Source organism: Acanthochromis polyacanthus, chromosome 16, assembly GCF_021347895.1.
Source record: "Acanthochromis polyacanthus isolate Apoly-LR-REF ecotype Palm Island chromosome 16, KAUST_Apoly_ChrSc, whole genome shotgun sequence".
Taxonomy (NCBI): domain Eukaryota; kingdom Metazoa; phylum Chordata; class Actinopteri; family Pomacentridae; genus Acanthochromis; species Acanthochromis polyacanthus.
In genome coordinates this window covers 4,515,243-4,529,158 of record NC_067128.1, presented here as the reverse complement: position 1 = coordinate 4,529,158, position 13,916 = coordinate 4,515,243, and the positions used below count along the sequence as shown (strand labels likewise).

The 13,916-nt window shown below is 40.2% G+C and overlaps 1 protein-coding gene across 1 annotated transcript in view; it reads left to right on the top strand.

Annotated features, from left to right (window-relative positions):
* Window positions 1–273: 273 nt before the first annotated feature.
* The window catches only part of mmut (methylmalonyl CoA mutase), a 19,485-nt gene continuing 5,842 nt past the window's right edge, over window positions 274–13,916 (top strand). Inside the window, exons 1-7 of the mRNA XM_051960680.1 lie at window positions 274–399; window positions 2,659–3,091; window positions 5,038–5,405; window positions 5,489–5,646; window positions 11,942–12,113; window positions 12,271–12,519; window positions 12,653–12,764. Of these exons, the coding sequence (XP_051816640.1) occupies window positions 2,695–3,091; window positions 5,038–5,405; window positions 5,489–5,646; window positions 11,942–12,113; window positions 12,271–12,519; window positions 12,653–12,764 (1,456 nt within the window). The 5' untranslated portion in view covers window positions 274–399; window positions 2,659–2,694. The remainder of the gene's footprint in view (window positions 400–2,658; window positions 3,092–5,037; window positions 5,406–5,488; window positions 5,647–11,941; window positions 12,114–12,270; window positions 12,520–12,652; window positions 12,765–13,916) is intronic.

Below are 13,916 nucleotides of genomic sequence, written 5' to 3'. Positions count from 1 at the left end.
ACAGTGATTTGCTGGGAAAATAAATAAATACATAAGTCAATATGCTATAAAAATTTTGTTGCATTGTAATTATTTTGTACATTTTTAAAATATCTGTATAATATATATTTTTCTACATATGCAAGAATCTGTGCAATATCGGTATTTTCCTACGTATAGGGTAATTCACACTGCACATTTATTGTACAATATTTTCCAATATATGAACAACAGCTGCAGTTGCTGATCTCTAAAACATTCAACAATCTTGACTGCAGTAGCTACTTCCGGGTGTCTGCGGTCAAAGGTCACTCCGTTTGATTGTTGCAGGCGATTGGCTGATTCTCAATGTTATGAAACTCCATTGGCTGTCCGACCACACGCCTGCTATCAGCCTGAGACAGCACAACAAACGACAAGGTCAGAAATTTATCATTTAATATTAAAAAATACGTGCTGTGAAACACGCGGGACTGCTGAATGTGTCACGTTGCGAACACTGTTTCGGTTTTTTCCCTTAACGCAAACGGTTGCAGCTGTATAACATGTACAGTTAGCTTTGTTGCTAAATGTTTAGCAAGCTAAATGTTTGTTTTTTTAACCTACGTTGGTGGATATGCCACTAAGTTATTGTCACTTGTAGTGATGTAATCGCCTCATGCCATTGTGATTTAATAAAAAGTGTTCATGTATTTGTTTATTTCGCGAGTTTGTCACCTGTCGTGCTAAACCTAGCTAACATTTTCCTTGTCCAGTGTCATGAGTGTTAGTTAGCAGAAGAGGCTATACAGTTCAGTAAAGTCGGAAAGATATTCACAGATTCGGACTTCCGGCATCAATGACTCATTAGATATCCATCAATTCTCTATACACCGCTTTATCCTCACTAGGGTCGCGCGGGGGTGCTGGAGTCTATCCCAGCTGACTCGGGCGAAGGCAGGGGACACCCTGGACAGGTCGCCAGTCTGTCACAGGGCTACATATACAGACACACACTCACACTCACACCTACGGGCAATTTAGAGTTATCAATTAACCTCAGCATATTTTTGGACTGTGGGAGGAAGCCGGAGTACCAGGAGAAAACCCACGCATGCACAGGGAGAACACGCAAACTCCATGCAGAAAGATCCCAGGCCCAGGCCGGGATTTGAACCACTACTCCACTGTGCAGCCCCCTCATGAAATATACGTTGTCAAAACACAAACGGTTCTTCTTTCCCATCGTTATAAGGTAAACAATGTGCTACAAGCCCGGTTTTATTAAAAGTAGCTGTCTTTCAAGCTGCACAAAAAACATCGGTGTCAATGGAGTGAACAGGGATGTCTGCAAATTGCAAAACCGCTTTAACAGCCAAGAGAGATACTACACAAATATTCAGTAATTTCAGTGTTATACACTGTTGTGTCACCATAATTACTGTAGCCATCAACTGGCTCCTGCTGACTTTTGCAGTTTCCAGCTCCTCCAAGTATGCAAAGGAGTTTGACGCATCATCGTGTTTATGAGGATTATTTAAATCAGAGTTGGGATGAGCAATTAATCGAAATATTATTGAAGTTGCAGTGTGGACTATATCCAAATGGCATGAAAAAAGGAACAAATGGAAAGACAATTACCAGACAGGCTGGTGAGGCCAGTGAGTGAAGATTAAACATGTGCAGCTTCAGAGCCAAAAATACCTGCAGAGAGGACAAAACACAAACGATAATAATGACCCAAAGTTAACAACATGCAGCAGTGGCATTTAAATGTATGGAAGGAATGAAAAGTATTACAAATACCTGAACATAAATACCCACCAAGACAACTATGTGAACATGCTAACCAAGACACACAACATATTGATGAGATTTGAAAACGGAACACAAAAGCAAACAAAAATAAAGGAGCCTTTGTTTTTCATTTAACTAAAAGTTTTGATGGATAAGCTGGAGACTTGGAGGTGTAATGTGATGATTTTGTGGTGTTACCACCCGGCTGTCTAATGCTGCCAGGCAGTAGCCAAAGAAAACGAAACAATGCTGGGACCAGAGTTAGTCTGCGATGATTTATTCTGGAATAGGCAGTAAATCAGCAAGAACAATAAAAGCAAATGGATGTTGCCAAAAAAAACGAAACATAACATAAAGTGAGTTTCCTCTGAAGCAGATAATACCCAAACTAAGTGAGAATAAGGTAATAAAACAAAGAACTCTTTGAAGGAAAAGTTACGCCCCAAAAACACCATGGCAGCAGCCCTAACGGAAATATAACAATAAATACTCTGAAAAGTCTAGTTTTACAGGCCAGCAAACAAAACACTCACTAACTCTTATCCCCTCACACACATTAACCACAAACATAGGTTCTTTAATAGTTCACTGGGCGGCTCTACGTCTACTACACAGAACCGCTGCTGGATGCTTCTTAACTCTGCCTTGTCCAATCCAAATCCAACTCTGGGGATTGTAGGCGGGATGAGGACAGGGAAGCCAGACGAAGGTGCAGGACCATCTGTACCTGATATAAATTAATCAGAGGAGGAGGAGCGCCGTGGTCCAGGGCCGTACCAATGGTTATAGTTAAAGCAGTGTCATTGTCATGGTTCAGAATTCTAAATATTGCTTTCTATATCCTCTAGATTCACAGACTAACTCGCACTGATCTTTTTTACCACCTCATATCTGTGCTTCCAGGTTCTCCATGTGTGTCTGACTGATCCAGCAGTAAGGATGCTGACTGCACAGAGAGCGTGTGCAGCGATGGCTGCCGGGCGCCTGATCAGAGCTTCTGTCTCCTCCTCGTACACGCACCGATCTCTGATCCACACTTCCGTGCCATGTCGGGACCAGGAGGAGCTGCATCCTGAGTGGGCCAACTTGGCTAAGAAGCAGCTGAAGGGGAAGAACCCAGAAGATCTGATCTGGCGCACACCTGAGGGAATCAACATCAAACCCGTGTACACCAAAGCAGACACAGCAAAAAGTCCTGATGAGCTGCCAGGAGTGTTTCCCTACACTAGAGGGCCCTATCCTACCATGTACACCTACAGACCGTGGACCATCAGGCAGTACGCCGGCTTTAGCACTGTGGAGGAGAGCAACAAGTTCTACAAAGACAACATTAAAGGTAGAATTAGTTGTTATGCACATTTACATTTTTTCCTGATATTCTTCAGGTGAACTTAGAACAAGACACACACATACAAGTATCACATTTTTAAAACATTTTCTGCTCAACCACGTCTGATCTGCCTGAAAATTTTAGAGCATACAATGTGGATATTTATAAAGATATTCATGAAACTTTAACTTCATTTGTCAAATGCTTTCCAAGAAAACATTTTTTGAAAACCAATGTGGAACCTTCAGGTTTTTATCTTTTATAGTTCCTGAGATATTGTCATCCAAATGTAGCCTCAGATTTCTATGTGCAAATAAACAAGCTGAAAGTGGCAAATTCAAAAGTATAAAACATATCTTGGAAACTACTTTATACATCAATTAAAATTTCACAAATACCATTTCAAATGTCTGTAGTTTATGATAAAAAATGTATGATTATTTACATACAATAACTAACTGTATTAATTGATCTGTACTGAATTTGAGAGACAGTATGACACTTCACACTTGAGCCAAAGTAACAGTGAAATGCAGCATTATACGGTAATAACTTTATTCATATTGTGCCTTTCGACACCAGAATTTTAAAGAGCTACACAAAGCATACATTATCATACCTGGGGGGGAAAAAACAAGTGACATAGGATAAAATACTGAGCAGGCCAGTCGTAAATTGTAAAAAAACTTTATTAAATTATCCACAATAATGACAGTTTTCAGTCATGTTGTCAAAGAGGATGCTCACGTTGCCGCTCTGAGGTCCTCTGAGGTCCTTTTATTAATTCCTCAGCTCAGGGGTGAAAACAGCAAAGGTGCAATCGTCTCTGGTCACAAGGTAACATTCAGGAATAGGAATAGAAAACCTCTGCTGGAGGATCTCAGACAGGAATCAGGCTTAAAAAGAGTGAAAAGACTACAAATGCAACTTAATGCCGGACTATTTAAGGCTTTTAAAACAAGCAATAAAATCTTAAAAACAATTTTACAACTAACTTGTAACCATTGAAGGTTACAAGTGGAGTAATGTGGCAGATTCTACTAGAATTTTTATCATTTTGCAATAATTCAGGCCTATAAATGTCTCCATTACTGAGGCTGGAGTAAAGTGGTGAACAGTAATGGAGTCTGAAGGTGATGAATGCATGAATTACCTTTTTATGAGTCTAAAAAAGTAAGAAATTATTTTACCTTGAAGCTCCGATGAAGCTGAAGGAAACACAACTGTGTGATGTTTGTCCCTTAAGAATTAACAGGCAGACTTACTGAAGAAGCTTCTCTTGATTAGCATACTAAAAACTACACTTTGAATTTCACAGAGTAATAATTTGAAACCAAATTAAAAATGTAAGAATATATTACATATGAGGATGTGCAGAAGCTGCATGAGAAGTTTTATCATTTTATTTTATCACCAAAGCTTGCAACTGTTAGCTATTTAAAGTCTACACTTATCTGATCTTAGTAAAACAGGCCTTTCTTTATTGCATAGTAAACTGAAACAACTACAGCAAGTCGGCTGTCCGGAACAAGACTGCTTTGCTTTTACTGTGATGAGTAATTATTGTATGTTGACTTACTTTAATAATCAGTGAAAATAATAAATAGAGGTCACGTTTTTCTGTCATAGTTTATAATGCAGTGCTGTTGTTGTTCCAGTGGAGGCTTCCAAGATTATACAGAATCATGAAGAATTTAGAAAATAGTAGGCAAAGAATTACATATTCAATTCTTCCTTCTGGAGGCGGTCCATACTTTGCTGATGAAGTCTCCTTCTGTTAATCACTGACCCATTCAGCAGTGTCACATCACCTTCATAGTTACTGGATTGACACTGCCCAAACTCACGCTGCAGTAGTCTCTTTTGATGTTTCTAGTAATAGTGTGCACCTATGGCTCCTCTTCACTTTGCTTCGCCTCCCGTCCATTACCTCTCTGGCTCTCTCATTACAGCCGGTCAGCAGGGTCTCTCTGTGGCCTTCGACCTCCCGACGCACCGCGGCTACGACTCCGACAACCCCAGAGTCCACGGAGACGTCGGCATGGCTGGAGTGGCCATAGACACCGTTGAGGACATGAAGATGCTGTTCGATGGAATCCCGCTAGAGAAGATGTCCGTTTCAATGACAATGAACGGAGCAGTTATTCCCGTGCTGGCGATGTTTATTGTGACTGGAGAGGAGCAGGGCGTGTCCAAAGCCAAACTGACCGGCACAATTCAGAATGATATTTTGAAGGAGTTTATGGTACGCAACACCTATATCTTCCCCCCGGAACCTTCCATGCACGCCATTGCAGACATCTTTGCGTACACGTCCAAGGTATGTACCACAAGGCTATCATAAACCATTTATTTTACATTACATAATGTTATAATTGAATTGATTTGCTGTCATCTTCACAGCACATGCCTAAGTTCAACTCCATCTCCATCAGTGGCTACCATCTTCAGGAGGCTGGAGCTGATGCCATCTTGGAAGTAGCCTACACCATCGCCAACGGCCTGGAGTACTGCCGCACTGGTCTGAAAGCAGGTTTAACCATCGACGAGTTCGCCCCAAGGTACAAATATGCACTCGGTTTTAAGTGTTAGTAGTTGCAGAGTAGACCAGGCTGGATCTAAACATTAGTAGCTTACAGGAATGGCGAGAACATTTAGTTTTATTAATATTCTTGTGCATTATTATTGCAAAACTTAAACATGTTTTTTGGGCTATCGTGGGGGTTACATTCCAAGACCCCCCGTGATAGGCCAAAATCCATGAAGTAGCGCCCACATTTATTTTAATATTTATGTGTATTTTAAGGCTTTGTAACCCCGATCCACGATACAAATCCATGATACAGTGAGACTTGGAAAAGTGAGGGACCACTGTGCTGTGATAAAACACATTCATGCTGGTGTTAATGTTGACATTTCTACCAAATTTGTAAAAAAATATGCGTTTCGTGGGATACGCATCTAGTGTTTGGAATCGTTCTAAATCTCGTAAGATCGAGGCTTACATGGAGTCAAGTAAACTATTTGGGGCTCATTTAGTCTGTGAAGTTTACGTAATTCATATTTTTAAAACTCTGTTACGTCAGAGATGTGCGTATAAGCAGTGTGTGTCTGTGAAAACACACTGGTTGTTTCTTAGGCTAGTTTTTGTCATTGCCTGAACACAACAATGGACAAAAAATGGACACCTCCCATAGATTTCATGAGGGTTGGTTTTGAAAACTAGTGCTCATGCTGTCACCTGACGCCTTTGAACTCCCAACTAATCCAAAAATGAGCAAAAAGGTGGAATTTAAGTGGACCTAAGGCAGGCCTTGCTATCATCTTTGGGTCATGGATGTCACCCGCCTGTTTCCGTGCCATTGATTTTGCATTACTGTAAACCTTAATACAATTTAATGAGGTGAGTTTTATCAAAAAACATCCTCTGTATGGTTGTCATTAACAGGTAAAAAAAGCTATGAAGACAGAAACGTTTATTTATACAAGACTGTAAACATGATAATTTCTGTTTTAAAGTTGGACTTTTTAACGTGAAGGTTTGTGTGCATTGTCTTGCTTTTGGTACCAGCCTCAAGCGACCATTTGAGGAGCTGCCGGTTTTGTTTTTTCCATGTTTGTTTTATTCCTTTACTAACCCTCCCCTCAGTATTTTTATCCCCCGCCACCACGAAGTGGAAAGGGGGATATAGGTTTGGCCTCTGTCCGTCCGTCCGTCCGTCCGTCCGTCCGAGATGAAGGGGGCAGCTTTTCTCGGAAACTATTACAGCTAGGATTACGAAATTTAGTGTGTAGCTTCACACCATGGACACCTTGATCAAGTTCGAAAATGAGACCTGTGCGATAATATTTAACAGAGTTATGGCCCTTGATCACTATTTTGGATATAGACTCATAGACATCACATGTGGCGGGGGATATTGATGACCATGTCGTCTTGTTTAATTTTGATGCATGTGTTCAGACTCTTTAGCTCGCTGTAGAAGCACCACCAAACTGAACCTCATTAAACCTCCGTCTTACTAATGTTCTGTCACCACTCAGAGACTTCTCCGTCCTCTCTCACACTTCCACAACCGACAGCTTGAATTCTTACTGCTACAGTCCTTCACCCCGCTAATGCATTCTTGGTAGGATTGTGGAAGGGAAACGTTCTCCACTTCTAAAGATCCCCCTGTGGCATTGGTGTGGAAGATTCTGTGTTGCTATCACGTCCTTCTCTCAGCCCCTTCTCTACTTTTTAGCGTATTTCAACATAACGCAGCCGGTGACAGTGAGCTCAGAACTGTGGGCAAAGTTCCCACAATATCCACATTAGCAATTCCCAATATGTACACCAATGATAAAGCAGTTTTGGTGTAATTCCGAGGATATTGTGTGTCAAATTGCAGCAAAAAACAAGCTTAAACTAAAGAGCTAAAGAGATCTTCTTTTTCTGATTTGTCAGTGTAGGAAAAACAAAGTAACCTTAAAGAGATGTGAACTGTCAGACCTGTATCTGACATGACACTCAGCTAGTGGCACCATCAGTGTCACTAGTAGCGGTTGAATCTGACGGCAAATAGACTCACTTTACACTCATTTTTTTTAACAGAAGCATGTTTTTTTTCCCCTCCGCGCCACATAAACGACAGTGATTTTTCCCTCGTGTGTGGAATTAATGCACAACCACATCACCTGCATAACAACATGATGGCTTCTTGTTAGAGAGCAGGAGTTTGTGCATTCAGTCAATGAATACCTACTTCAGCATTTCCCTCAGGCGCTAAATGAAAGTCCTCAGAGATGCTCACATACGCTGTAGTCCTGTATGGTCTTTAATTAATATGCGGATGACACGGCGGCATGTTTGATGTTTGATTGGTGCATAATGACGGCCACATTCAACTGTCAAACCAGTAAATTACTAGGACTGAACAAGCATAAAATTCGATTGAAAGGCCTCTGTGCAAATCAAACTCTTTTTCTAGTCACATATACAAATATTTTCCCCGGAGCACAACCATACAGATATAATTTAGAAAAAAATAAAAAGATGAACCAAAGATGAAGCCATATGCATTTGTTTGACATCTTAAGTTGACATGATAATCTTTTTGCTGTCTGTTACTTGTTGTTTTATCAGGAAATGGACGAAGTTGCGAATCATAGCCTTCGACTTTCCCATAATGCAGCTTTTTTGTGTGATTCTCTTTGGTTCTGTCCACTTGCTGCGATGCAGAATTACATTTTATCCTTTCACTTAGAACTAAATGTTTACAGTCTTGGGATAAAAGAAATGCATCCCTTGGAAATGCTAATGTTTTTATCATTTTTTAACCTTCACCCCTCTTTCAAACGGTGCATACAGATAAAAGTCCTACTCAAACAAAGGACCCATAAAATTTGAAATTGTTTCAATCAGTAAACAGAAATGGAAAAAAGTGGGAGCAGCCGATGATTAGAACGTCTTTAGTTAAATCTGCGACATCCAGGCTTTTCTGTTCTCTTTGTTGTTGACGTGTGTGGTTTCATCATGCCAACACTGAAAGAGCTGTTCTGCAACTTTAGAAAAAAGTCTGGGGATGCCTATGAGTCAGGCAAGGGATTTAAGAAAGATCTCCAAATGATTAGATATAAATCCTCTACGATTGCCAATATGTCAGGGATTGGCCACCTCATCAAATTCAACCCAAGATCTGACCGTATGATGTAAAAAGATGCCTTCATAAACCCCAACATTTAATTTCAAGATGTGACCGTCTGACGTAAAACGACGTCCTCATAAACCCCAACATTTAATTACAAGATGTGCTGGTAACTCAGCAACTGCCTGTTGAAATCCCATGTTCTGGACAGATCAATCAAAGATGACAAGTAGACATGTTTAGCAGCTTTTTAGAAGAAAAACTTGATCCAGCAGTGGACTGTGGTGGTGGAAATATTGCAATCAGTGGTTACTTCAGGGACTGAGTAGGCTGTAGTCATTGATTTCACAATAAATTGTGCCTCATATTAAGGAGTACTCGAAGATATTGTCAGGCAATCAATCTGGAAGTTGAAGATGAACCAGAAGTGGACTTGACACACTAGAAAATCCACCAAAGGGTTTGTTCAGGAAATGGAAGGAGGAAATAAAAGGTTGTGGAATGGCTTCACAAAAGCCTAGATTTGATCCTCATCGAGTGTTCAAAAGTGTCCTCAAACCAATGTTAGACCGGTGGACAATGACGTCAAACGCTTACAAGTCATTGATGGCAAAAGGTGCACTACTAGCACCGGAGGCCTGGGCTGCGCCGACATTTTCCTGAGGAGAATATTACATATATGGATGTTTTTATTGAACAAATAATTTTACAAACTAATTTTCTTTGATGTGTTTGTCATGTGCCTTTATTTATAGATACTATATCAAAGAGAATCAAGTGTTCGCTTGTGAACAAAGCCAGCAATATCGATGTTGGTTTTGTGTTGTTATTCGCTTTCTCCTCCGACAATCAAGTCAATTTTCCATTTATTGACATTGCGTGTTGCATTTAAGGAATTCAGAGAACATCAGCTCTACATGGTTCAGACTTATGACAACAAATACAGTGTTTCAACTATTTTCTGTCTGAATTTGACTGTGAAGAACCTGACACTCTTCACTTTAGCAGGTAAGATCAGTCGAGAACAATTCCTTGGTATACTGTTTTCCAAAGTCTTAAAATAGCAGCACCTCAGTGGCTTTTAAAGTAAATTGTCACTGTGTGGCTGGTGGACAAATTAGATAGACTCTTCAATCAATAACAGAACTGCACGGCTGCACAAACCTCATCTCCTGTCCAGCTCCTATATCCTCCATTTTACCTCTATTATCTCCTCTCCAAGTGTCCCCCAACTATTTTCTGCTGCAGAGTTCGATGCGCATCCAATTCTCAGGAAGATCCTCAGGGCACAGTCCAGTCTGACCCATCTCTGTGTGGTGACCTCAGAAAGAGACGTTATAGACAAATGCTCTGAATCATTACAGAGATGTCACTCTGAAGGTTTTCCACCAAAAACCTATTATCTCTTTACCGCTGATTGCCCAGATTTATTGACTCACGACCAACGCTTAGTGCCTCACTGGTAGACTTTCCATGTACTGTCATGTTGGGTTTTAGTTGTTAGAATAAGACGCTCTGTAGTTCTGAAAACTTGAGTGACTATTATTTCCATGCAAGGGTACTTACTGCAACTGCAAATCAGAAGAAACTGAAGGTTGGTTCAGTTAGAATTAAAATTGACCTTTATAGCACTGGAAAAAATACAACAGCACAATATTTGGTAGAGTTTGCAACATATTTTTTTTTTAAAAACACGTTAGGACAGCAAAGTATTTACCACCTTGTAATGTTGATTAAACATTTAAGATGGATAGATAGATGGATACTTTATTAAAATTCAAGACGAGTACAAGCAATTGACTGTTTTAGGTGTGATATTATCCCATTCATTCTACTTTAAAATCTTATGCTATGCAGTAGCACAGGGTCTTTGTTGGAAATGTGCATCGCTTTCTCTCTTGAGGACAATTCAGGACTGCAAGCAGGTCAGTCCACTACAGGCATAATCTTCTTACACAGCAGTGGCTTTGCAGTGCGCGTAGAAAGGAGCTTTGCATCGTTTTTTTGTATTATACATGGGTGGCCCTGGAAAAGATGTCACCTTGAGAGCAACATGTGTAGCTCCAAAGACCGTTTGAGCATTAATGGTGCCTTCAAAGAGGCGCGTGTTGCTGCTGATAGTGACACTGGCACAACCTCATATTATGGCGGAGCCTGGCTTTCGAGGTTCTTGCTTCAAAAACGGGCTTAAAATATTGATTCAACTGTGTAATGATCCACCTCTTAGCCCACAGAGGTCAACGGCACTTATAGACACTGCTAACATATAGCTTTCTGGCAGTTGTAGATGTTTTATAGATGCCAATCACAGATAAATGACTTCCCTTGACACAATGCCATCACAGATATTCATCTCACACTCATGTCTTTTATGCACAGAAACTCCTGCAGCTGGCTTAAATCATTGTTTTTAAACAATATCAGCAGTTTTCTCTAATGCATTTGTCTTTGAATGCTTGGTCTATCTTTGCTCTGCAGGACTAATCCTTCCCTGGATGCTGTGCTACCTGCTGATGTCATTATCAAATTTTTTTACCTCATTACTAGTCCTAAATTACACCTGTTCAGACTTTGTTTTGGAGTATGGCGCAGACTTTAATGGCAGGAATGGATGCAGATTCACAAATACCATTTTTCATATTATCCCCATTTTTTCCTAATCAGGGTTGTATATTATTCACCTTTAAACCTTAAGAACGTCGAAGTTAAACATGATGTAGACACACAAAGGCCAAGTCATTTCTGTTTTGAAATGTGTTGCCAGATACAAACTCAATTCAATTTGAATATTTAGCATTTCAATAATAAACTTTCCGGTGCTCTCTGCTTCTACATGACCAATGATATATTTGGGCCTTTCTCTAATGCAATATTTTGTTATGTATGTATGTTTTATATGTGCAGTATGCAAAATATCAGTTGATATATTCGTGCAGCCAAGTAGGAGCTGTAGCTGTGGTACCTTTTAATAAATGTCCTACTGAGACGTTTCAGGCAGCTAAACAAGTTTGGACATTGAATGCTGATAGTTCAGCGATTGTTATTAGTTGGTCGAGGGTATGGACAGTGTACAGTCTATTTCTGAAATTGTAAAGCAATCTGTAACCATTCTCAATGATGGAAAGGGCAGAAAGGTTGTAGGAGACAGTAAATTATATGTTAGTGCAGAATTGGTGTCACTTTTTTCTGTCCATTTTAACTCCTCTGCATTTTTTGCGTGTCTCATCAGGCTGTCGTTCTTCTGGGGTATTGGCATGAATTTCTACATGGAAATTGCCAAGCTGAGGGCAGCCAGAAGGTTATGGGCCACACTCATTAAAGAGAATTTCCAGCCCAAGAATGCCAAGTCTCTCCTCCTCCGCACACACTGCCAGACTTCAGGCTGGTCTCTCACCGAACAAGTAAACACAAACCGTTGTGCTGAGATGTGTAGAGACAAATTATCCAAGTTTGAGATCCAGAAATATGAGATCAACTGATCTGGCAAAATTTGTATTTGTAGCTTGGAGCCTAGTAACTGAATAGCAATTAAAGCTTTGCCATGTGACCCTTTTTCAGGATCCGTACAACAACGTGATCCGCACAGTGATCGAAGCCATGGCCGCTGTGTTCGGGGGAACCCAGTCGCTGCACACCAACTCTTTCGACGAAGCTCTCGGTTTGCCGACGGTGAAGAGCGCTCGCATCGCCAGGAACACCCAGATCATCATCCAGGAGGAGTCGGGGATCCCAAAAGTGGCTGATCCATGGGGAGGCTCGCACATGATGGAGTCCCTCACAGACGATGTCTATAACACAGCCCTGAAGGTTTGTCATGAAATAAACAGGCAGCAGTCTGGGCATCAGTCCAGATTCATCACATCCTTTACTTTGTTCAAGTTTTGATCTGAACTTTAACCGTTTTAAGCAGTGATGCATCCATTTTACATCCTTTTTATAGTTCATTAAAGACATTGAGGAGATGGGAGGCATGGCTAGAGCTGTGGCGGAGGGCATTCCAAAGCTTCGTATTGAAGAATGTGCTGCACGTAGACAGGCCCGCATCGATTCAGGTACTTTTTTTATTGCTTCAAAGCCTCTCGTTCTTCAGTCTTTTCACCCTCTCCTCCTTCTTTTAGTTTTAATTCTTTGTATTTACTTTACTCCTATTGAATATATAGATGAATGGAAGTTCCTGTCTGAAAGGGTCACATTTCTCACTTAATGTGGCACAATCTTCATTTGTTCTTATTTGATTGTATGACCTGATGAACGTGTAAAGACTTTCCTGTGTTGTTTTAGTTAGTTTCTGCTCTTTAAAACTTCCTCATGTGGCCTGACACTTTGTAGACTTCAAGCTTTTAATCTGTTAAGGTTTGCTGTCACTGATTTTCTGTGCAGTTAGTCTTAAAAAGAGCCAAATAAAGCTACTATCTGAGGCAAAGATAATATAAGAATAAACATTTTTATTCAAAACAATTGCCTTTTGTCCTCTATATAGTGGAAATTCCCTGTTTTGTATGTGTATTATGGACATACAAATTATGCAGCTTCGATGCCACTAGTAGCCTAACGATATCAGTGTTTCCATATAATTGGCAAGCAACGTTAAAGTGAATTTAAGCAAATGAAACTGGGCTGCACTAGTGTTATATATTTGCTACATTTTTACTGTAATAAACAGAATCGAAGAAGCCAGAGACAAAAACTGGAACAAAATCAATTGTTTGCCAGCTGCCAAAAACACTCAAAGAAGAAGGAACAAATACAAATTTTGGCCAGGTATTGTTTTCAGTCTGGAAGTTTGTGATTAGTCTCTCGTGAACACATTTCATGCTGTCGGTAGAGAAGACAATGAAAGAACAAGAAACATCTGATCAGTCATGTTAGTTAAAGGTTCTCTACTTCAGAACGTATTTGGAAAAGGTGTTTCCATCTCTCTTTAAGTGCTTTAACTCTTTTGGAAAAGGGGAAATAAAACCCTCAAAGGAGCAATAATTTTTTTTCTACATTGCGGAAGTGTGTTCAAATTCTGCTGTTTCCATTTTACCCTTTCTAATGCAGTACTTCGAAATGTGACACAGCTACAGTGTGTCTCATGCACCGCTCTGTCCTCCAACAAACACACAACACAAAGATGCAATAGTTACAAAACAGATAACGCTGTCAATATTAAGATTTGAATACACAAAAGCAGCCCTACAGTGATCCTTTATTGCATGCTC